At 43.7% G+C, this 23,235-nt stretch overlaps 1 protein-coding gene across 1 annotated transcript in view; it reads right to left on the bottom strand.

Annotated features, from left to right (window-relative positions):
• usta (uronyl 2-sulfotransferase a) overlaps positions 1–23,235 on the bottom strand; it is a 50,543-nt gene that overhangs the window by 19,569 nt on the left and 7,739 nt on the right. The window contains exon 2 of the mRNA XM_070986699.1: positions 2,370–2,413. Coding sequence (XP_070842800.1) covers positions 2,370–2,413 — 44 coding nt within the window. The remainder of the gene's footprint in view (positions 1–2,369; positions 2,414–23,235) is intronic.

Here is a 23,235-nt window from a genome sequence, read left to right on the forward strand (position 1 = left end):
TCCGGGCACAGTAGAGATTCTCAGCACTTCCTGTTATTAATGATGTGTCCATTCATCTCCACTCTCACCCGCAGAAGGAGGGAAAGATGGACTCTCACTGCTGCGGCTGCAGAGCTTCCATCCAAGGATGTTTATGTGAATTAAGATGAATTGATTTTCAGAGGCTGGGAGGAAATTGGGAAACTTTTAGTAGCACCACATGTATTACACTAACCGAATGCAGAAATTTAATGGAGAATGAAATGCTTTCGTGAATGAGCGATAAAGCTTGCATGTTTATCAGCGCAAATGTTCTGTTTTGTCTTCCAGGATCATTAAATATGGAAAATATTAGCTCACTACAAAGACTAACAACATAAAATGTGTTGCAATTAAGAAAATGGAAAGAAAGCATGATGGGAAACGAGCTCCATGAAGTGGCATATTCTTGTCATGCTTCCGTACACATAAAGACTCGTAACTTTATTCTGAGAGCTGCGCGGTTTTTCCATACGCTCTCATTTATGTCGAGCTCGTGACTCGACTTTTTTCATCTCGCCTACATTTACCAGAACCGTCAGCGCTTCTGCATGCACGTTCTGCACAACAAAAGGCCTCTGCTGAAATAGAAGATCAATCTCAGCTGCAGCAGCATGTCAACAAAATAAGATAATGAGAGATGTGGCTGATGTAGCGCTCGCCACCGACACGGCATTAGCATCGTCTGCCTGGGAGACGAGATGACGACAGATATGGAATCAATCAAGGTTAGCAGCTAGCTTATAATCAGGTTTGTCTGTGTCTATGGAGGCTGGATGTAGTGAAGCCTGTGAAGCTACTAAATTTCAAGTCATAGAGCTGGAGTGAAAGGAGGGAGAGAAAGAAAAGTCTATTGATTTCAAACTTTGGCGCTTTGGGCTTCAGAAATAAACTTGCATAGAAACTTTATGGGTCTAATTTTAGCACGTTTGTCATTAAAAATAAAGATTGAATTACACAGAGGATGTTTTTTTAAGCCCTGAATCTTGTCTGCAGCTCAACAACCCAACAAGCTGCACCAGTCTCAGGATAGGGCAGCCAGTCGTGTTTGTAGCCTGAGAGGCAAAACCTGGGGCAAAAAAAGTCCAAAAACACCAGCTGCTGCTACTCGAAAAGCACAGCTGAAGATGATCGCGATGGATTTATGGACATTTTTATCAACTCAGAGCGACACTGAGTACATGAGGACAATGCTTTGGTAATGTCTGCCCATGCTTTAAGCACAAAACAACCTCGGTCCCCTCTGCTTCTTGGAGACGGCCCGCACCATTAAAGTCACACTTTTCTGTGTCACAGTGAATTCCAGAGCTTCTGTGTTTGCATCATAATGTAAATATTCAGCATCATTCAGAGTGGCCGCAGGACATAGTCAAGCTGTTACACTCTCAACACTCCCCAGTGGGAACTATTTGGAATTTATAAGACTTAGTTTCCACAACAGTTTTGCAAACCCATTTAATACTGAAAACCTGGCATCAAACCTGCGGTATGTATAAATGAACTGGCACTGTGAGCCTGTTTTAAGTGAGGGCGTAAAGGTTTGTTTCAGAACTGATGTTCCCTGAAAACTAAATTCTAAGCACCTCAGCGCAGCGCTCCAGTCAGCCACAGTTTGTTTCATGTAAATAACACTTGACTGTTATCTGTATGAAACAAGCTCTGGGGTTGCCTGGTTTGGCTCTGTGGCCTGAACGGGCTTTTCAAAGTAAACACAAAACTCACAAACAAAGCCCAGATGTGATCTAACTTAAAGCAACAGCTGCTAACGTCAGCCGCAAACAAACCTGCAAGCAAACAGTCTCAGCTCAGCCATGAGCTAAATGCTGTGCCGTAAACCAGGAAAAAAGTGGAAAAAAGGTAAAAAGAAATGAGGAAGAGGGGTATAAAACAGGCGAGGAATGAGGTGAAAATGAGGTGGCAATTGATAAAAGGAGATAATGAACAAGGGGCAGATGAGGGAAGAAAGAAGTTGGCAGGGGGAGAAAGAGGGAGCACAGAGGAGAGATAGTCATGCAGACATGCAGCTGGATGAATACAAGGCCCCTGTGTCAGCGCTGTATGTGTGTGTGAGAGAGAAAGTGTGTGTGTGTGAGTGCGCTCAGAGCATTTACTGTAGCAATGAAGCCAGGTCTAGTTGGTATTTAGAGTGAGTTTGCACGCAGCTCCTTCACACAGACCTAACCCTTATCCTGACTGGACTGAACTGGCTTGGAAACGCAGGGCAGCACATCAGAGACACATCAGAGACAGACGGGTCAGGGAAAAAAAAAAAAACGAAGGTCAAAAAGGGGATAAAAGAGGAGAGCGAGCCAAATGGGAAATGACACACAGAGATGCAGAGGAAGACTTACTCTCGGAGCAGGGGGGCCGTGGTCATCCAGATATGTGGATTCACCTGCGAAGACAAGACAGCACACGTTAGATTGAGACACCGCTTCTATGGACCAATCACAAAGAGCGCAGGAGCTAAACATCATGACCGAAGAAGACTGAATGGGCGTCAAGAATAACCACTTTAATTAGCATTAAGAGGCAGGTATTTGAACTGTGTGTCAGCCCTGCATGTTGAGAACGGTGTGAAGAGGATTATGTAACCACGGCCTGCCTCAAGCTGCTAATGTAAAGGCAATTTCCTGAAAATGTACCCACTTCAATGAGGCGGCGATACCCAATGAATATCACGTATCTCCAAATTGGGCCAATGAAATTAGATAAAAACACAATTTGAAATGTATTAAAATAGGCTAAATTTAATTTCCACATATCCTTTTTAATGGCTGTGTAGGCTATGGGCTAAGCTATATGTGACGGCTACATTTGTCTTATTGGTGCTTCACTCTGGCAAAGCTCATTGAATGCCGTATCCTGCCTGCCAGACGGCCAAACAAGCAAAACCTTAACAAGCATTTTCAGAAACCACAACGACATTCTTTACGCAGTCTGCCTATCAGCTGTTTTGAAGTTCAATAAACACAGATAATATTTGACCGGAATGTCTCCCATTTGTGCAGGACTTTGAAATCTTCCAGCCCACGTGGACCACCACCAGAAACCCTGCACTGGAGATGATTTTCTCAGGACAGTGATGACACTCTTATCCTCTTCCATGTCCGAAAGAAGCCAATTTGGACGAATTAACATCATCAAGAACAAAAGAACAATTTAAGTTTTAGGCAAAAAATCCCACATATGATTCTTCTATTGACAGTGATGCTTTGCCCTGTCAGTAATCTGTCCATACTGCTAACCCGACTCTTGACTTTTGCTGGCATGAGAGCATCATTGTTTTGTTTTCCCATCCGTTCCCACATGAATCAGATTCATTCAGCTTTAGTTCCTCTCCACGTTTTGCCACGCCCTGAAATAACAGGTGGCACATCACCTCAAAGCCAACAGGATCGCTCTCGTCCTCTGCCACAAAAAGAAAACAGCACGGCTCTCCCGCATTAAGTCTGAGGATGTCGTGTGGAGAGTTACAACCTCTCCATACAGTATGTATCGAACACTGTGAAGCTGTTTGAGGTGAACAATGAAGCTCATTCAATGCCGCCCCACACTGAGTGTCTGTGCCATGTCTTTCAGCTCACTCTCCAAATCCAGGCCCTGGCTTCAGACAGCGGCCTTTCCTTTGGCTGCCCGTCCAGACGCACTCAGATGCATCACTTCCCAGCACATTTGCAACATTCAGGTGGTTCGCCCAGGAGAACCGGAGAAAGACGGATTGGAGAGCGTGGGGGGAAAAAAGCTATAAAGAGAGGACATACTACACGAGAGAACAATATCTCCTTGTGTCTCGGAAATGTGATCCAACACACAAATGAAAACAGCGAGAAATGATGCATGAACACACACGCTGTTTTATAACCAGCCAAAGTTCCCCACTTGGCACACACTTGGAGATGTTATTACTGTACACGCTGGCGCTGGAGGTGTATTGTATGACTTTGTAAGTACTGTTTATTCTGGAGATAGCGGCGTTTAAGCTTTGAGTAATTAGTCTTGCGCTGAGATAAAATCTGCCTCGGTTTGGCAACATCACGCACACGCACCACCGTTACTGTATGGAACCTGCTGTGTGTGTTGTGGCTCGTTAATTCATCGGAAGCTGGATGTAGAAATACTGACACAGCTGCTCTCTGCTCGCCCTCAGGTGCTGTTTAGAGTCTCTTTCTTTTGTCTATCTTTCATGACTTAACGCAGCCTTCCTGAGGAATGCCGAGGGAGGCGCGTGTTTGCGGCTCCTCTCCGAGGCATTTCAGGTCATGGCAGGGTGAGGATGCAGAGAGGCCGCCATCTCTGCTCCTTCCACTGTCATCCATCAGACAACCACCCCCCGCAACCTCAAAGCCCCCCTCCCCAACGCCCGCGTGTGCTTCTCATTAGCGTTTTGTCGGATTGGAGATTGGAACTAATTTTTTTCCAGGGCGCAAGGCTCGTAAAAGCTGACAGCTGCCCTCCGCCCCCACCACCCACAGAGAGGAATATGAACTTGAAGAGCCACTGTACAGTGCACTGCACTCATCGACCCCATTGTCCTCTGATCCACTTTTAGGAGTCAGCGAGGAAGAGGACTTTCACACGACCGTTGCCTTGATGAAGCAAAGTTTTAATTCCAAAACAAAACAGGCCTGCAGTTTTATTGTTCTCAGTGTTTACATGATTACTAATCTATGGCAACTATGACTTCAGTCATCCTACACTGTGCCATCTGTTCAGACAAATACACAGGAAGCAGCACTGCATTTAATCTTTTCCTCCAGTGAGTTATGAATATTACAGTTCATATTGGGGACAAGTGAAAGGAAAAATCAAAAAGTCAATTACACAAATGAGACATTGTTAATTAGCGAGTTTCAATGGTGCAGGGAGGTGGAGTTTGTTAGCTTTAGACAGAGCAGGCTAGCTTCTCCCCCCGTGTTTCCAATTTTTTTGATGAAACCGAGGAGGTTATTTTGAATCGCTTCTATTATACTTTTCCAATGCGATATTTCAAAATTTGCATAAAAGCACCTTGATGGAAACACGGCAACTGTGGCCTCCATTTATCTCCAGCAGGAGCAAAGTAGTTTCAGCCAACAACAGATACACGACAGGACAGTGCCCTCCACCATCGCCAAAGGATGGGACATCTTTCATGTATCTTTAAGTAGGTACGAATAACACATGGGTCATGAATGGTCAAGAGAAGACTTAATTAGGTAGGAACGGGGGTGTGTGTGTGTGTGTGTGTGTGTGTGTGTGTGTGTGTGTGTGTGTGTGTGTGTGTGTGTGTGTGTGTGTGTGTGTGTGTGTGTGCGTGTGTGAGCATTTGAAGCAGAAGCTAACTGGAGTGTGGGTATGCATAGGCTTTTAGCTAAATGGTTAATTGGATTACTGTGTCACAAGATCCAAGGACTCGCCTCTAAGAGCAGCTGCACAGCCATCCCGAAGCACAATCATCTAATCAATACCGCAAGATGGACGACATAAATCAGCACCGCTTTAAAGTTTTAAGCAGTGAGTAATAAAAACCAACAAGTGAACCGAAAAAACATACAGAGCTGTTAAAGCCTATTTAAGGCAGACTGAGGTAATGCTAAAAACAATCTGTGCCATTTAGGGATGACAAAGTGGATGTTAATTTCCCTCCTAAAACCAAAAGATTTCGTCTTCACTGAATGAATAAGAACTGTGGAAAATAAAAGCAAATGATCTGCAACAGCAAGACAAGATGGCCGCAACTGCTGCCGCAGAGCTAGCCTGAAAGTCGGTAACCCTCCCATACTCACCTTAGTTTCCTTTTCATTTAATTGTCCATTTAGTTGACTAGTTGACCTCATGACATCAAACAGAAACACTTAAAGGAGGACACATAGCTTTTGTTTTCATACAACATATACATATTTATTTTGCACAAGTTGAACGTAACTAGCTTCTTTTTGTAGCGCGTTTAGCCATCTTCTGAACAGTCGCACTGCAGTTTATCTGTTTAATTTACCAGTGTTGGGGTCCAGCTGCTGCAGGAGAGACTTCTGGCCAGGCCTGAGCAAAACATGGCCGCTTGAACAGAGCTGTTAAATACAGGAAGTATCCAATTGGACTGTACCAAGTGCCTGGAGCAGCAGGGGGGGATTCAGGAGGTTTAGTTTAGGATTTTCTTCATGTCTTTAAATTATAGGATGGGTTTGGTGTCATTGTTTAGGTTAATTACTAAAATATTCCGACTGACAGACTAGTTGTCCTGTTTTGTTTAATTTGTAGTCTAGTCAGGAATGATTGTTCTTGTTATCCCCTTTGTCTTTGTTTGCTCTGTTCAGTTAGATTCTGTTTAAGTTTGTTGACCTCTTTTGTTGGCCCAGAACTTTTATGTATTGAGTAATTTTTGTGCAAACAAATCTTTTTTCTGAAAATCCACCTGGACTCCTTATGCCTGTCTGCTTGGTGCCTCCCAAAGTTGCATCCACAAATCAGTGCTTTTTATGTTTTCTGAACCACACATGTAAGCAATACAAGTTAAAGCTAAAGCTGAAATATTAAGCAATCTGATTTATATGGCAGAACAAAATGTGAAAGTCTGCAAAGCTGATTATTACCATGGCTGTTACTTTCCGCACGAATCAAAAATCCAACAGGATCTAATTACTGTGAATCTGGTGAGAAACGCTTAAATGAACTATTTTCTCCACAGATGTTGGAACAGCAAACTACAACTCTCTCTATTCTTAACCTCATTTACTATGAGGCAGTATTTACATAAGTGAAAATCTTAAAAGCATACAAATTAGTGTTTTTGAGTACTGTAACAGGATATATACTCTTTGGCGTGGCCTGAATTGGTCTGGAGGAAATGTATCCTAACATTATTGAAATAAGGCTGGTAATATTTCCTGACAAAGTTCATTTCAAACCGAAGAAAACTCTACATTTGTAAGGGAATAACTCATCAAGCTTTGACCAAATTATCCCAGGACAAGTCCTCCAGACCCTGGAATTTTCCCTTTGGTGTTGGCCTGCTTCAGGAATGCTACAGAAAGTTTGGGAATTTCATAAACATGTATTTAGAGCAGAGACCATTTCATTTGCTTCGTGAAACTGGCGACCTAGCTAAGTAGAGCTTAGGAAAGAACATGTCCCAGAATAGGCCGAGGTGGGAGCAGAAAAAACCACACAGGAATGGCTGCTGAGAGTACGGCCAAGAGGACAGGCGCAGTGTCGAAGTTAAGGGGCCTTGGCTTTGCTGTGGGACACAACTCAGAGCGAAGATGGAGGGTTACAGAGCTGCTGCGCTGGAATGTTCTACAAGTATGTGAAGCCAGATTACAGGTTTTCCAGACTGTGTAGACTTAACTTTCTCATCCTTAACCACATCCTGCTGTGGTTTATGTATCTACCACAGACGATAATGAGAGGATGAAAGGTGTGCGCTCGCTTCAAGTCGCTACTGATTTAGGACTGGGTTAGAGCACACTTTTTAAATCAAACACAGACAGAGAGGAGGGAGGAAAAGGTGTGCAAGAGTCTGGATTAATAGATATCTCCTAACAGTCTTCACTGCAGTCGAAAAATCACAAAACTCCTGCCTGATCCCGCTGTGCCAAATGCACCCAGTTAAACTCAGACACATGTCGATGGTTACAGTCCTTGCTAAACATTTGTGCCACATTCGAGAGCATATAAAACAAAGACAGTGTGTACAGGCAACATAGAAGCTTTCTGTGTGTGTTTGCCTGCGAAATGCATGTGTGTGTGGTCACCCAACCCTTTGATTTGGAGTGTGGGAGTGGTCCTCCATTAAGAACCGTAGCTCAACCAATCCACCTAATTACAGACGGGAGTTTAGGGTTAGGGTCTCCACCCACTATTCCCTGCTCCACATCACCCCTCAGTAACTGGTGGATCAACAATGGTCAGACAGCTTTGTGGCATAAATATAAAGTCGGTGCCACTGCTGTGTTATTGCAGGTGCCCCAATGCCAAAACCTGGTAGGGAGACTAATTTGTGGACTTATTGCTCCCCTAAAATTTTGGTTACTGAGATGGAATAGGAGCGCTGTGAGAGCATACACACAGATGTGCAGGGGTTGGGAGATTTCAGGATGACTGTCAGCATGTCATTTGTGGACACCAGTTGGTTGCCACCGTGCATACTGAACGACAGAGACGCACTCCTGAAGTGATGACCCTGTGCTGACTCTGGTGGCTGTGCAGCCAAATGCCCAGAAGTCCAAAAATAAAAGGCTGAGAGGAAAAATAAAAATAAAAGTTTAATCATTCCCAATGCTTCTCTTATGGAAAGAAGAGGTGTATAATTTATGAGAAAATCATCCATGTGACGGTCTGTTTTCAAGATGGCTGAGGTGGTTCTGTAGCTGACAGAGATGCCGTTTGACAACCCATAGCATTCATAGCCAGCACACTTTGAAGTATTGAACAAACTTGGATCAAATCTGGCATGTTTTGTCAGATAACAGTCGATCGGCTCTGTATTTAGCCACCAGTGCATTTTAAAATTTATGTTGCAAATAACGCACTTTGAACCGTCACTCTCAAACTACCATCAGCACATTTCACACCCGGCAAATAACTTCATCTAAGGGACCCCAGAGTCATTTGATGTCTCAAACTTTAAAGAGGCAGTCGATGAGGCTGAATGAAGCCAAGCAAAGTGTGTGAAATCAAGTGAGGCAGTCTGAGCATAGTAACCATATGAGGAGTGGTGGAGCGCCATCTGCTTAAAAACCCAAAGGCCATGGTGCTGCAGGATTCCTGAATTTAAAGTGCAAGCAGGGACTGCTCTCCAGGTGCACGCAACAGGGTGTTTTCACAGTGTAATCTATTTAATTTAGGTGAGTGAAGTGCATTGAGCGTTGCTCTTGGGGCCACTGTGACTTTGCCTTTTTCTCTGCGCTGATTTCTACACAAAAACAAGTATAAAGCTTGACCTTGTGAGACCCCTCTCTACCTGACAGGCTGTCACAGAGCCTATGTGCACTGACCGCCTGTGGAAATCAGCTTGCTTTGAAATGAAGAAATGAGCCATGAAGTAGAAAATTGGGCAAACAGTTGAAACCCTAATAGATGTCTGACGCCACACAGCCAAAGCAGGAGAAGTAATCACTCATCAGCCAGTAAGGCAGTGATGCGAATGCTCTTTCTTCACCATGATATCCTGTGGGTGACAATGTCTAGATTGCCACATTAATGAGACAGAATCACACATCAGAAACAGAACATATTCACAGGATGTGATGCTCTCAGAGATTTCTGGCACTGCATGCTGTGTCAGTTAATTCTGGGCGAGTCACTTCCCCTTCAAAGAGCACCGGAGTGCTTGTGCAATTTGTACGTACCTCGTCTCGGCTTGTGGACATGTGGGCACGACACCGGCTGTCTCGCAAGCCTGTCCTTATGGATAAAGAGCCTGCCAGTGGCCAGTTTGACTGACCAGTGATTTTTCCCATACACCCCTACAAAAGAAGCCAAATGGAGGGGACCTTTTAAGTCTTGCTTTTCGATTGCACAACAACTGAATCATAAAATAACATAAAAATGTGAGCTGATATGTCAAAAATAGCTTAAAATGCAAAGGAAAGAGGACTAAAAAAATATATTTCTGTGTGTGTGATGGCCTTGATTCAAAGCATGGTAGCGTGTTGAACGCCATACGGCATGTTTTGGAACTTGTTTTGTCAGTGACACAAAACCAGATAGAAAATATGGTTTGAGTCAAAGTCAAAAACAACAAAATCCAAGTAATTTTAGAATATTTTAAGATGTAAATAATGGTAGATGCTTGTACACCACCGACAACAACAGCAGCAGTTAAACTTTAGCAGCCAACTCATTAAAAGCAACCGCAACTGGGCAAAGACCCGGCCTCTGTTGCTTTGCACCAGCTCTTAACTCGCAAAACACACGCCAGATGTGGAAGTGCATCGTGCATAAATGGCTGGGCTCCACAGCTAAACACAATCACCACCGGCGGCATCTGTGCCATACACAAGTGGAGCTGGAAGGGAAACTCATGGTTTCTGAGAGCAAATGAAGCAGTTGTGATGTTGTGAGATGTTGCGCAATTAGCACCGGCGAGATGTTCTCCCTGCGTAAGTGCATGTTATTATGTCTGTCGTCTTGCTCAGACATGTTTTTTTATGAATAAGAAATAGTTGTCCAATTAGCTCTGACTAATTCTGACCTGAAAATACACAGTAATTTCATCTTAAAGCTTTCGCACATATGGAGTATAAATCTTATGTTAATTACAATCTGGTGTTAAAGCTTGATTAAAACACCTAACATTAAAAAACACAATTATTCTGTTGTTCATGCGAATGTTTTTTTTCCACAAATTCTTGACTGGTATCTTTTACTGTAATAACCTTTTAACTGGCCCTGCTGCAGAAAGTGAAAGAAGCTAGAAAAACACCCTGCTTTAATTGTTTGTTTACAATACAGCTCTCTTGGCCCTGAGCCTCAACCAACTTTTTGAAGGAATCTTTTTTTTTGTGCAACACAAACTTGTTTATGACTCTGAAGTCTATCCCTGTTTTTTCATCACCAGCAGAAGCAGAAAATGTGCCCCCGAAAAAACCCTCCTGCATGTGTTGCGATCTAACCATTAGCAAGAAAAGGGCACAGGGAGTGGAAAGACCAAAAAGGATTACAATGAGTTATTACAACTCCTTTAATCATGGCCGTGTCAACGGAAAACAGCCGGTTGTGGGATCGCTGAACAATCTACAGCCTTTTTTTGGGACTCGGCGGTGATGCTGCTGAGTCACAAATGAGGCATGCTATAGATATATCTGGAAAGAACACAAGGAGCTGGGTGCATACTCATGCCTAGCTGCACAATCATCACCAAACCAAATATTTTAGACCGTTAGTGAACCAAATCTTAACATGTATTTTTGCTGGCCTGTCATGATGCTCGCCATGAAGGGTTCTTTTTCGGCCTGTGCTATTTACAGCCTAAAAAGCAGCCGTTCTGAACACTAAGGGTGAGAACCCCCTGTCACTGATGCCAAAAATCCTTCGCTTTATATGTTTAACTGTTCCACATGACTGCAAAAAAAATGCTTCATGAGTCTTGAACCTGCTGGATTTCTCCCACAGTGGGTGATTTCACACTGAGTGTCAGCTATCTGCTTGTTTTAGGTTTCACGCTTGGACGTGCATGTAGCCACTGAAAATCTGGAAGACCTGCAACATGCGCTCTCACAGATGCATGGAGCAGCAAGCTTTAACCCCACAGCCACGGACACTCATCTGTGAGGAGGCTGAATGAGGTTAGAAATGAATGAATCAGGACTTAAAGGAACAGTTTGACATTCTGGGAAACACGCTCACTGGAGCCAGGAGACAATTAGCTTAGCTTAGCATACACACTGGAAACAGGGGGAAACTGCTAGCCTGGCTCTGTCTACCAGCACCTCTGAAGATAATTTAATACACCTCGAGGTGCTTCTTCCTGTTTCCTGTTTCATATTTAACATGTTAACATATGAGTGATTTTCTCATCTAACTCTAAAGAAAGCAATTCTTCCAAACATGTCAAACTATTCCCCTAACAAATTATCTTGTCTGTCCTCATGTGGTTTCTTACCCTCTAAATTACAAGAAATGAAAGCAGCAGACATGCCTGCAGACACGTATTCATGCACACATGCAGAAGGTCTACGGTGTGCTATGTAAATCACTTGCTGCCCTGTGAGACCCCGTGTGGGGGTGTGGATGAAGTTCTGGGTGGAAAAGAGCATAGACGCAGAATGAGGGCAATGGAGTGAAGAGGGAAGACAAAAAGCACCATATGAAGGAGGGATCAGAGAGAGCGAGCGAATTAGTATAGAGGAGCAGAATTCCTCTGGGTTTGTCATGTGACAGAAGAAACGGATTCAGGAAGAACAGCTGCTGTAGTCTAGAGCACGGCGAGGAAATGAAAAGAAAGAAAGTCAGGCCGGAGAGGGGAAGAGTTACAGACAGCAAGAGGGGAAACAGGAACAAATTTTTATCAAATCAGTTTGTGAGCCCTCTGCGGAGGTCAGCAGAGGAAGATGAATTGCACTATCTGGCAGTTAGAGCTTCCTCAACGGCCTGAAATCCCTTCAACAGAGAAAAACATAATGATTCCACCAGGAAGCAGATCCATGCACACACAGACATCGACAAGTACTGCGTGCGTGCACGCACACACACACACAAACACACACACACACACACACACACACACACACACACACACACACACACACACACACACACACACACACACGAGAACTGAAATAAATGCAGTGCTTATTAAACTAGGTGTTCATCTGTTGAATGATATCTAATGTGATTATTTGTGAAATGTCATGAAAATCAGGCACTCTGACAGAACACAAAATGACTAATGCAGCAGTCTATGGAGTGTGATGGGATTTTATTGCTTCCTGACAGGAAGTGTTGGCTCGGGGGCTCAACCAGCTGTGAGAAAGACCCTAGCCTTACGGCCGATGGTAGGAGATGCATTCCTCTGTATATTGTTTTAAGCTACGACAGATCTTTCATCGTAACAACGTGGCTGTCCATGTGCGTACGTGTCGACCACGAGTGAGTCAAGCATTCACAAAGTGAATTGATTATGATGCGCCTGCTTCTGCAGCAGCAGTCCTTATCAGGGTTTGCTGACCCGGCGAGCATGGCGGGGACGGTGCTGCAGCTTGGCCCTGCAGAACAAACACAGTGCATAAAGAGAGCCTGTGTGGTGCTAAGTCTCACACTGGAGTGAGGGACAGGAGAGAGGAGGAGGAGGAGGAGGAGGAGGAGGAGGAGGAGGAGGAGGAGGAGGAGCGAGGGAAAAATAAAGGTTTGCAAAAGCAGATGATAAAGGACAGAGAGACGGAGGAGAGAGGCTCAGTGAAATGATGGAATGGAATGAAAGACCTGCAGTCCAGAGAAAAGTTAGGTAGCTGTAATGGCTTTTTGGATAGCCTTGTCAAAACTGAGACCATGTCATAAAATATTTCCACAGGGGGAAAATAGCGAAAGCTCCACACAATGTTTGACTGTGGAGCTCTGGAGCGTGCTACTTTTCTCATGGGCCCCAACAATAGACCTTTATAGGACGGTGACACTGTTCTGTTTGACACAGAGAGGTGTGATTTCAGCACAGAGATGATCCATTCCAGACATAGACTATCTCTACACGTTCAGGTGAGCCGTTATCACTGGCTGCCAATCAACAAAACAATTGAGCAATGCATTGGATTATTTTGGCAATAATATCTATCATGATCAGGTTTAAAATCCGTATGAATTTGCACATATTCATATAAAATGTAATCATGTTTTTCTGTATCAAGCAAAATAACACTGTTAGATGACAAATGAAGCAAATACACTGATGTGCTAGAGCATAAAAAACTGAAAATATTCAATCTGAAATTTTGAAGTATCTGAGCCACACACGATATAACAAAAACATCATCATCATTTGGGCATTTGGGCGGAAATAGTAAACGCTAGTCGGTCAAATAAAGTCAAACTCAGCCACTATGACAGCAAAAATAGATACGCAACAGCACAAGAACAGGAGGGGAAAAAACATTAAATGAAGTAGGAAAGCTGCTCCACAATAAACTCCAAACACAATGGAAATTTCATAAATACACACATTCGCCATAAACTGACAGAAACAGTCAAATACAGTCAGATGCCAGAGTCAGAAATGCTCACTGCTGACAGGAAATCAGACCAGGAGCAAAGCCAACACCAGTCAAAGGTACGTCCTTTCCAAATGCCGGGGAGTTTTCCACAAGAGCTCAATAGCTGATTTATTTCAATGAGATAATTGCTTACTTTAATTCCCGTAATACATCATCATTATAATCGTATTTGGGTAATATTTTTCTTACCTAATTACTACTTTGGAAGAATTAAACTCTTCCAAACTGTGACTCTCCCTCTCCACCTTTACTGTTTTCCATACACAGCAGTGCTGGGCAGATGTGCTCATGTTTGTATGAACATTCATTAAAAATGTGCCTTCAGAAAAGCATTTAAAATATCTCTGCGCGCATGCACATGATGCTCTGCATGTACGTGATGTGTGTCACTGAGCATGCGTGTATAAATTATAACCACAAAGCTCTCACTAATTGCAAAGTGGATGGTAGCAGAGTCCTGGCCTCCATGCCTGCATCATTTGTTACGTAAATACTCATTTGACAGGAACTGCTGTCAGGCTCCATCTTGGTCTGCAGCGCTGGTCAGTGCAAGGTTAGACCACTGCTGGACCAGGACGCTGCCTCGCCCTTGTTTTTTGCTCAGCTCTTTCAGGATATGTGTGCGTATGTGTGTGTGTGTGACATGAGAAAGTCAGTGTGAAAAACATGAATGTGAAAGTGTCGGTCAGTAAAGTGTGCACATGTGTAATTAGAACATTTCATTGCATGTATACGGTGCGTATGTTTGTGTGTGAATGGGAAAAACAATGAAAGAAAAGGCAGACAGAAAAAGGTTTGCGTTTGTGTGTGCAGATGTGCATGAGAGATGAAAAAATCTGTGTGTGTGTGCATGTGCGTGTGCAAGGACATTTTACAGTGCCCGTTACCAGAAGCCACAGGATGTGCGTCTGCAGCAGACCACCTTGCACCCCATGACATCATCATACTGCCTCCTGAAACACCGTAAACACACACGCATGCACGCACACACACTTCCCCACACGTTACTTTTTCCCTACCCTCATCAGGTGCCAAATAAAGTGCATTTGCCATGTGCTGTGCACATGTTGGTGACTGCGATCAGCCCCAGTGTCAAAGAACAGAACTTTAACAAACTTTTTAAATAACAGTTGAGGTATCGCATATCGTGCTCGCGTAACCAAAAACATGTCTACTGTCAGCACTACAAAGCACTGACTGAAATAAAAACGTTGTATTTAACTGAAGCGAACAATCGCAGCGGAGTGACAATGTTTGAACAGTTTGGTGATAATGCAGTGACAGGCGTTTGGCACTTCACTGGACCACAGTGGCCAGAACGAGAGCAAAGAGCAACAACCAAGCAATAAACAACAGATGGCAGCTCGCACTTCCAAGAACAGCAGAAGAGTATTTATAGATGAAGCCTTTTGAAACAGGCTGAATACTGCAGTAACAATCAGGGCATTTAACAATCAATCCGCCATGATCCGAAAGCGATCCATGGTGACCACCGCCAACAATAATAATCACATCCAAAAACATAAAAGAATGACAACATAAGAAAGGAGCAGCTTTTAGAACCAGATGTGATCTAAGATTGGAAGTGACTTGACTGAGGAAGTAAAAGTGGCACGTCTAGTTAAATTAAGAGTCGTGGTTTGATTCATGGCCAGGGTGCACAGCAATCAAAGGCAATTATCTGTGAAAATCCTGTGCGCTATTATTATGTAGGTCCATTTGACAAAGTACACTCAGTAATAAGGCATCTCACCGAGGCTCCATACACTAAAGTTCAGTCTGATTCATACAATCCATGGACTGCGTGATATAACAGAAGCATGAACTATCATCCAGCTTGAGAAAAAGAAGAAGTTAAAGATACTATTTTCATCACCAATGATTTGCAGGTTGTGAGCAGCGTTAATAAATACAGTTTACAAGTGCTGATGAAAATAGAAAATAAAGCTAAAACTGAGCCCTCAAACAGCCAGAAGTAACTGCACAAATGCTGGACCTGCATCTTTCAACATAATCACTTTAATTCAATTCCACGTACTTCATTCTCGCTGACACTAATAATCATCTGTGATTTGTTTTGACACAACAGAAGCCTCTGAGCATGACAACATTTCGGTCATTTCTCCTTCGCCCACTCCTGTGCTTTCTTGTCCAGCACTTCCCTGGCACCCAAACCCAAACCACAAGCTCTAAAGAAGAGGCAGTGAAAAAATATACACCTATTATGGGTAATGAGGAACTTCATTTTCTTCATAAAGTGGGTTTCCTTCAAGGACCACCAGAGTGCCAAGCCTAGTCCTCCTTTGTTTCTGTTTTCTGAGGCAGAGGAGGGTCGAGGCTGCAAAGTCCCCCTCTGCCTCTGCCGTGTTGAGGCACACTGAAACCCTGTACTGTACTCTCCCAACAGGCACCCTGCTGAGCCCGACATTCACTCTCCCACACACACATCGCCACTGTACACACGCGCGCAAGGCAGAGGCAAACAAGCACAGCATCCACACGCCGACGCTGTTGATTCATGCTAATACGGGCCGCTGGAGCTCCGCGGCGTTAAGGTGAGGGAAACTCTCTCACCCTTGACTGGCCTCTCAGAAAACGTGGGCACGGCTTCAAATTCAGGCCAGACACTAGCACACAGAGAGAGCGGCGGCGAGAAATAACTGGCTTTCATTCATAAACACCATCTGACGGGCGGCTCATTGTCTTTTCAGGGCAGCTGTGATGATTAATTCTCATTCGCGGTGAGGCAGCGTGCTGGCTTTGAATGGTTAGCACGCATTCATGGTCTGCGACTGACGTGCATTAATCTAGTTTTTGCACCATTTTTATAAGAAAGACGTGTGAGAAATGCACTGCGCTGAATATTGAGACGGTGTGGATGGTTCAAAATCAGAGCAGAATGACTGGATAAATCCACAGTGCATCCATGCCCAGCTTTAAATGTACTGGTTTCAAGCTGGATCCAAGTTACATGTGAAACCACAGCATGTCTATGACATTTCGAGACGTCAGCGCTGCTCATGCATTTGTCCAACTGTGTTTGCGGTCACTCATGGTCATTTTTGTCCATATGCTGCTGCTCAAAGTTCACAAACTCAGACAGTCTGCACTGCTCTGTAATCAATGTGTCAGGTTGCTTTTAGCTCTTCCTATAAATATACAAGCAGGAATCTGTCCCACTCGTTAGAACTCCAGTCTTGGCATTGTCAGACGGATTAGAGGAAATGAAGAGGCAAAGATAAAGAGAGAGGGAGAGAAGGGACGACGGGAGTCAAAAAAGGACATCTGGCTGATGGGGAAACATTCAGAGGAGGCCGCTCTACTTTTCCACCTGTTGCCTTAAAAAGCGTTTAATATTCCAAAGCACAGAAGCAGAGCACATGAACTCCTCGAAAGCCCGCTTTGAGCGGTGTGGTTTTCCATCTCTGTGGGGCAATGTGGCCGGGAAAGCTGGGAGTTGTTTTGTGGGAAGAATAACCAACATGGGGCCCTGTTTCTGCTGGTGTCTCAAGCCCTTTATTTAGACCAACCCACTGGGATCCTTTACTCTTATAAATAGACAGGCAGCGACTTGAACACCACAGTCTATTTTAACATACTTACTGACGCATGTGTGACTGAACGATGTGTGATTCTGTTAATGAATGCTCGGCACGGGCTGGAAGTTTACAGCTACTACTACCAAGAACAAGAGAGAAGTAGAGTACTTTACTCATGTAGAACTACAATTTCAGAGGGTAATGTTCTTCTCCACTACATTTACAGCAACTTACAGATTAAAAGAAAGAATGCTATATAAAGTAGCTCCACCTCAACCTGCACCAATGAAATGCAGCTTACAAATTAATACATTGGTATAAGAATAATAATACATTACATATTTTAAACACAATGTTATTCTGCTTACAAATTAAAAGAGTTGTAGATCCAGAGTTGAAATCATATGATTTCAGCTCTGGATTCTTTTGTTTAACTGCACTAACAGGAAACCCCAGGCATATAATTCCAACACGGTGATCATAATACCAGAAATAAACAAAATGCACTTGTTTCTGATGTTTTTTGCTGAATGTTTTGTTTGTTTACTACTCACTAAAGCACATTGGTCTGTGAGTGCAGGCTCCAGCTGAGCGTGGCCTTGAAGATTGAGTCTCTCTCTCTAATTTAGCAATGTGGGCTAGGCTACGCTAGCTAGTGGTCAGCGGTTCACTGCGGGCCTTCAGAAACACCTCATTAGCACAGAGCGGCTAATTATAGACGGGCCGACACTAAGCTACAAGCTAGAGCCACGATGCACGAGAGCCTGTTATGAAACATGCGAGGAAAGTTGTTCGGCTCATCTTCAGAGCGAAGGGCAGAGGTTCGAAGACGGTTGCAGAAGGAAGATGGATGATGACGCTTGTAATTCTGCGGTTAGCTGCCCTTAAGAGACTTTGTTTTTTGCTTTTGGAGAGACTGTGAAAAGCAGAGACAGCTATAAAGGACAAAATATAAGCAGACCGGCTGATGGAAATGGACTAACATTTACTGATAATCCCCAAAGGCTCTGATCTCAACAGTGCAAGTCTTTCATCTCTTCTTCTGCTGTATATTGAGACTATATGCAACTATGTTTTCCCTAAGGCAAATTTCATGCAGCGACATAAACAGACGTTACATTTTTTCTCTCAGACAGTGAAACAGCAGCCATTTACACCAACAGATTACAGAAATCTGTCAAGTATGTCTTGCCATCACAGTTTACAGCAAATTTTAAAAGACTGCAATCAGCAGACATCATAGCAAAAGCAGTTGCACTGTGCAAGCACGGCAGCCTCGGCACAAATATAAGACTTGGAATCTCTGGCACGGAGATACTCGTGCACACCTTGGTTGGTAAAACACACACAAACAACAACACATGCACATGAATGGGCACGCGAATGGGTGGAGGAAGATACAGGAGAGCTCAGAGAGACACCGGTTTGGAAATGCTGTGGTTGAGTATGTAATGGAACTGCATGTAGTGATTAGAGACACAAACGTTCCAGCTGGCAGTACCACGCAGCCAGTGGCATGGCTCTGTTTGTGTCATACACATCCACTGCAGCGCGTAGGACAACACAGAGGCTGCATCTGTTCGCTCCGAGCCTGCTGACCAGGAAAGAATTCAAGTGTTTTGCAGACTTGCAGGAGAGGAAACAGGAGGAGGAAAGAGAAAGAATACAGGGCGGTGAGAGAAGAGATACACGGCAGGAACATGCAGAGGGTGAAAGTGGCAAAGGAACAGATGGGAATGGAAAAAGAGGGAGGGAGACAGAGAGGGAGAGAGAGAGAGAAACGGGGGCTGGGTAAACAGTGGAAGAGAGTGCGGCGAGTCTTGGGGTGAGAATTTGTGGTAAAGAATTAGAACAGCTTTCGGCAGAGTGATGGATGGATTTACAGGACAGGCCGGTCCAGCTGGCACACATTTGGCCCAGACTGGTGCAGCAGGAAGGTGCTGGTGGGCCAAGAGGAAGGCAAGTTGTTCTGGGCCAGGCCACACAACCAGGATCTGGGCCAGCGAACCAGGCCAGACAACTGATGGTTTTTCAAGGGGCGTAGCAACACGGTGTGTTTAAGAATCAGCCCCAAACTATAGAGTTACCCGTTTAACCTCAGGCTGGGTTTATCTGAGGTCCTCACATGACCTTTGACAACTTGTTAAAGTCTGAGGAGACACTAGCGTGTCATGGTGGGTTGCATTCCTGAAGCTCTACGGTTGGTCGCAAAGTAACTAAGGTGAAACCTTTAAATTTCAGCCCATCGCTCTCTCTTTCTCACACACACACACACATGCACACACACATAGGCAAATGCAGACATCATTCTGCAGCCGTGTAATTAACACCACTAACCATGCCTACTGACTTCCCTGCTGAACCAATGCCCTGCCGAGAATGAGGACAGACTCAACTTCAGCCTTCACCAGGACAGGAAAAAGAACAAGTTCTTGGAAGCTGGGCGTTTGTTTGTGTGTCTTTGGATAAAGTCTTTGTTAACTTTGGACTGTGTTGCTTTCACTCAAGATGTCTCTACGAAACATCTGGAAAATGTGGTTTCTCCGATAGACCAGAACATTTGTACAGGGTTATGGTTGCAGCTTAGAGCCGCAGCACTACACTCCATCTCGGCTTTAGCAGCTGAAGGAACTGGGGGTAAACATGGTGAAAAAAAGAGATCAGGATATTGATGGCAGGCTACGGATTTTAGCACTAACCCTCGCTTTATTTTGGCGGGTATGATGCGCTGTCAGTCACATGCTGCCCTCCTGTCTTCACATAAGACATGGGTGTTGAGGGAAAAGTACGCGAGCCTAAAGAAGAGGGACGCTGAGAAAGAAAGAGAGAGAAGCAGTGGGAGACAAAGGTGGGTTTCAGGGTAGGAGAGCACATTTTGGGACAGAGGTGAGAGATTGGACCGAGGTGAGGTTTGCTTTCCACGGGGGACGACCACATTCCATCTGAACATTTCAAAAATGCTTTTCAAGCTGTCCTCAGAGCGTCCACGTCCTCCTTTTGCCATCACTTCATTCATCTGCCTCAGCCCAGACAAGCTGAAATATCTTTACTCTCTAAGGATAATCACAGTCGCACTCCACCTGCAGGGACGGGAAGAGTCACCGCTGATATTATCTTTAAGATGATATGGAATGCTGTGCAAAGGATTTAATAAAGAGTTGGGAGAAGGAAAACTGGCATGAATCTCACATTCAACTATGACAGCTCTTAAAACTGAGATTGTGGATAACATTATGGAATACTGGCAGCAGGGTATGCACAGATTCACATCCAAACGCTGTCTCGTGTCAGCAAGCAGTAAAATTATAATAATGACTGTAAGTCAGACGTATCCGTCCTAAATGCTGTCAGAGCCTTTTGGGAGCATTTTTAAGCAACTGAGACAACAGCCTGAGACAGACAGGTACTACTTCAGGCCGTTGTCTGTGTTATGATTTTCTGAGTGAAATGCAGAAATAAAGACCTGTTGCATAAGGCTTTGTTTGGACGGGGGGGTTGGGAGGGGTTAGATGACATATTTCTAGCTTAACTCTTTATTTAGCTTGGCCTTCAGATATGTGGAGAAGCTCTGTAAAAACTATCTTTCTCTAAACAAAAATAAATGCATTCTTTCTAGCTTGTGTGAAGAGTGTGTTTTCTTGTAAAATACCTAAAGTTAGTGCGTAAAGCACAGACCAGCTCTCAGACTAAACTGAGGAAAATGTTGCAGTGCAATGAAATAAAAAAAGTCATTTCTTGCAGCAGTTGCACATTATCAATGAAACATTTCAACCTTTTTATGTAAGCTGAGAAGCAGCTGAAAGAGTGTGAATGTGTGTGTGTGTGTGTGTGTGTGTGTGTGTGTGTGTGTGTGTGTGTGTGTGTGTGTGTGTGTGTGTGTGTGAGTGTGTGTGTGTGTGTGTGTTTTCCCAGTCTTCCAGTATTACTGACTTCATGGAAACATTGTTTGATCACTATGTAATGGTCTTTTCTTAACCCGAGTCCAGTTATGTTTCATCAGAGCTTTAAAGTGTGTGTACTGTATTTGTCTGCACTCGCACACAAATAAGTGTGAGCAAAATCACACTAATTTACGTGGTCTTTTAAATTTTATGTTCGGGGCTTTTGGAGCAAACAGGCCTGTGCAGAGTAGATGAAAGACCCCCATAATCAGAAAGACTGAAGGCTATAGAAAATGATAATCTGTGTTTTGGTGCCGTTTTACAAACAGGCAACTTCTGATGTCTTTGAAAACCCACACTTTACGTAGCCTGTAGGCTTCAGTCTGGCAAAATAACATTTAGCTAAAAGTTGGGATTATCTGTGCAGTCCATAGACAAGTGAAACTGAAAACAAGAGCTGCTGTTTCGTGCATCCATTGCTTTTACAAGTTACAACAAATGGCGACAGAGTTTGATTTAAACCAAACATCTGGCACATTTCCACTGCATGACCTAAAGAGCGCTGGACAAGACATCACAATGAAGAGTCAACAGGCTGCACTGCAACAATTAGACATGACCATAATGTATAATCAAGGCTTAAGCGTTCATAATGGCTCACAGCAGCAACTGCATAAAAACAGAATCCTTAAATATTAATAGATTTTTTTTGTCCACTTGGCAGAGCTCAAGAAGCTGTAAAACAGCACTGACATATATTAACTTTTTAAAATGATACAGCCAGCTTGTTAGCATTCATTTACAGTCATGTTTATGGTCACTTGGTGAATATAAGTCCAATATTCACTCTTCTTTTAGCCTCATTTTGGTCTCAACCAACTCCCAAGACTAATACCTGGCTCTTTAGCTGCTAAATGCTCCACTATGTTCTTCAGCTAGTCACTACCTTTGTCTGCCATTTGGTGCTGGGCAGGTAGTGCATGGCAGGTTGCAGTGCTGATGAGCTAAAACAGTAAAGTTGCGGATGAGAAAATCATAACAACGAGTTAAAGGATGCCAATCGCTCCCCAGAACTGAGCTGAGCTGCAGTCAGCGGCTAACAGTAATTCTGTGTGGCTTCATTACTGCAAGTGACCCTTTTCACATGAGCATATACATGTCGTCCATTGCTACTATAAAAAAAATCATTATAGTTCCTTTAAAGAGTTCTGATACTCTCTGATATATAAAATCACTTTTGCAAACAGACTCCGTTTCTAGAAAACAGCAGAAAAACTGGTTTTCTCATTCAACTCAGCTGAACCTCGACTATATAAAACTTTAAAGTGCAAGGCAATACATCTCCCCAAACCAGCTCATAGTGGTTTTAACAACATGGGCTGGGCATTGCCACTCTATCGGCCCTGCTGTATATTTAAGGCTGCTATTTAAAACCTCTATATATTTTTTCATTGCCATGAAATGAGGCTAACAGACAGAGCTGTGGTAAACTCACTCAGAATAAAGATAGGCAGAGTTCCTTGAACAAGGTATGCCGCTGACCACCAGGCAACGTGTTTCCTCTTAACAAGTCCCATAACGACCAATTACTTGGCTTTGGGCTATGTGTTTGCCACTCTGCAAGAGAAAGTCAGAATCCAGTTGTTGTATCAAATTGGAAAATAATTGCTTGACTTCAGCGACCACACAGACCTGCTGTTTGATGACAAGTGTATATGTGGCCAATGCAACGGAAACAAGGGCTCAACATGTTGGGTGTTCCTGTGGCAATAAACACAGGAATGCAGAGTGCTTCAACACTTGCCAAAGTAAGCAAAGAAACTTCCCAAGTACGCTAACAACACCACGGCACACAGATATGAGAAAGGACAAAGCTGATCCAAAAATCAACAGCGCTCACAAAGCAGACTGCAATTACCCTCTTTCTAATTCTGTCATGAAAGGACCTGGATTAAGATTAGAGGTCTCGTTCTTCTGGATGAACAGGGCAGAGCAGGGCTTTCAGTTTACATGTTGTAAAGCGGACACCTCATTTTCTCATAGGACCACTATTTATCTTGGCACAGATCTTTAAAATTAAGGGATATACATAGTCATCTTCTTGCAAGCATC

The sequence above is a fragment of the Chaetodon trifascialis genome, chromosome 19, assembly GCF_039877785.1.
Source record: "Chaetodon trifascialis isolate fChaTrf1 chromosome 19, fChaTrf1.hap1, whole genome shotgun sequence".
NCBI classification, from domain to species: domain Eukaryota; kingdom Metazoa; phylum Chordata; class Actinopteri; order Chaetodontiformes; family Chaetodontidae; genus Chaetodon; species Chaetodon trifascialis.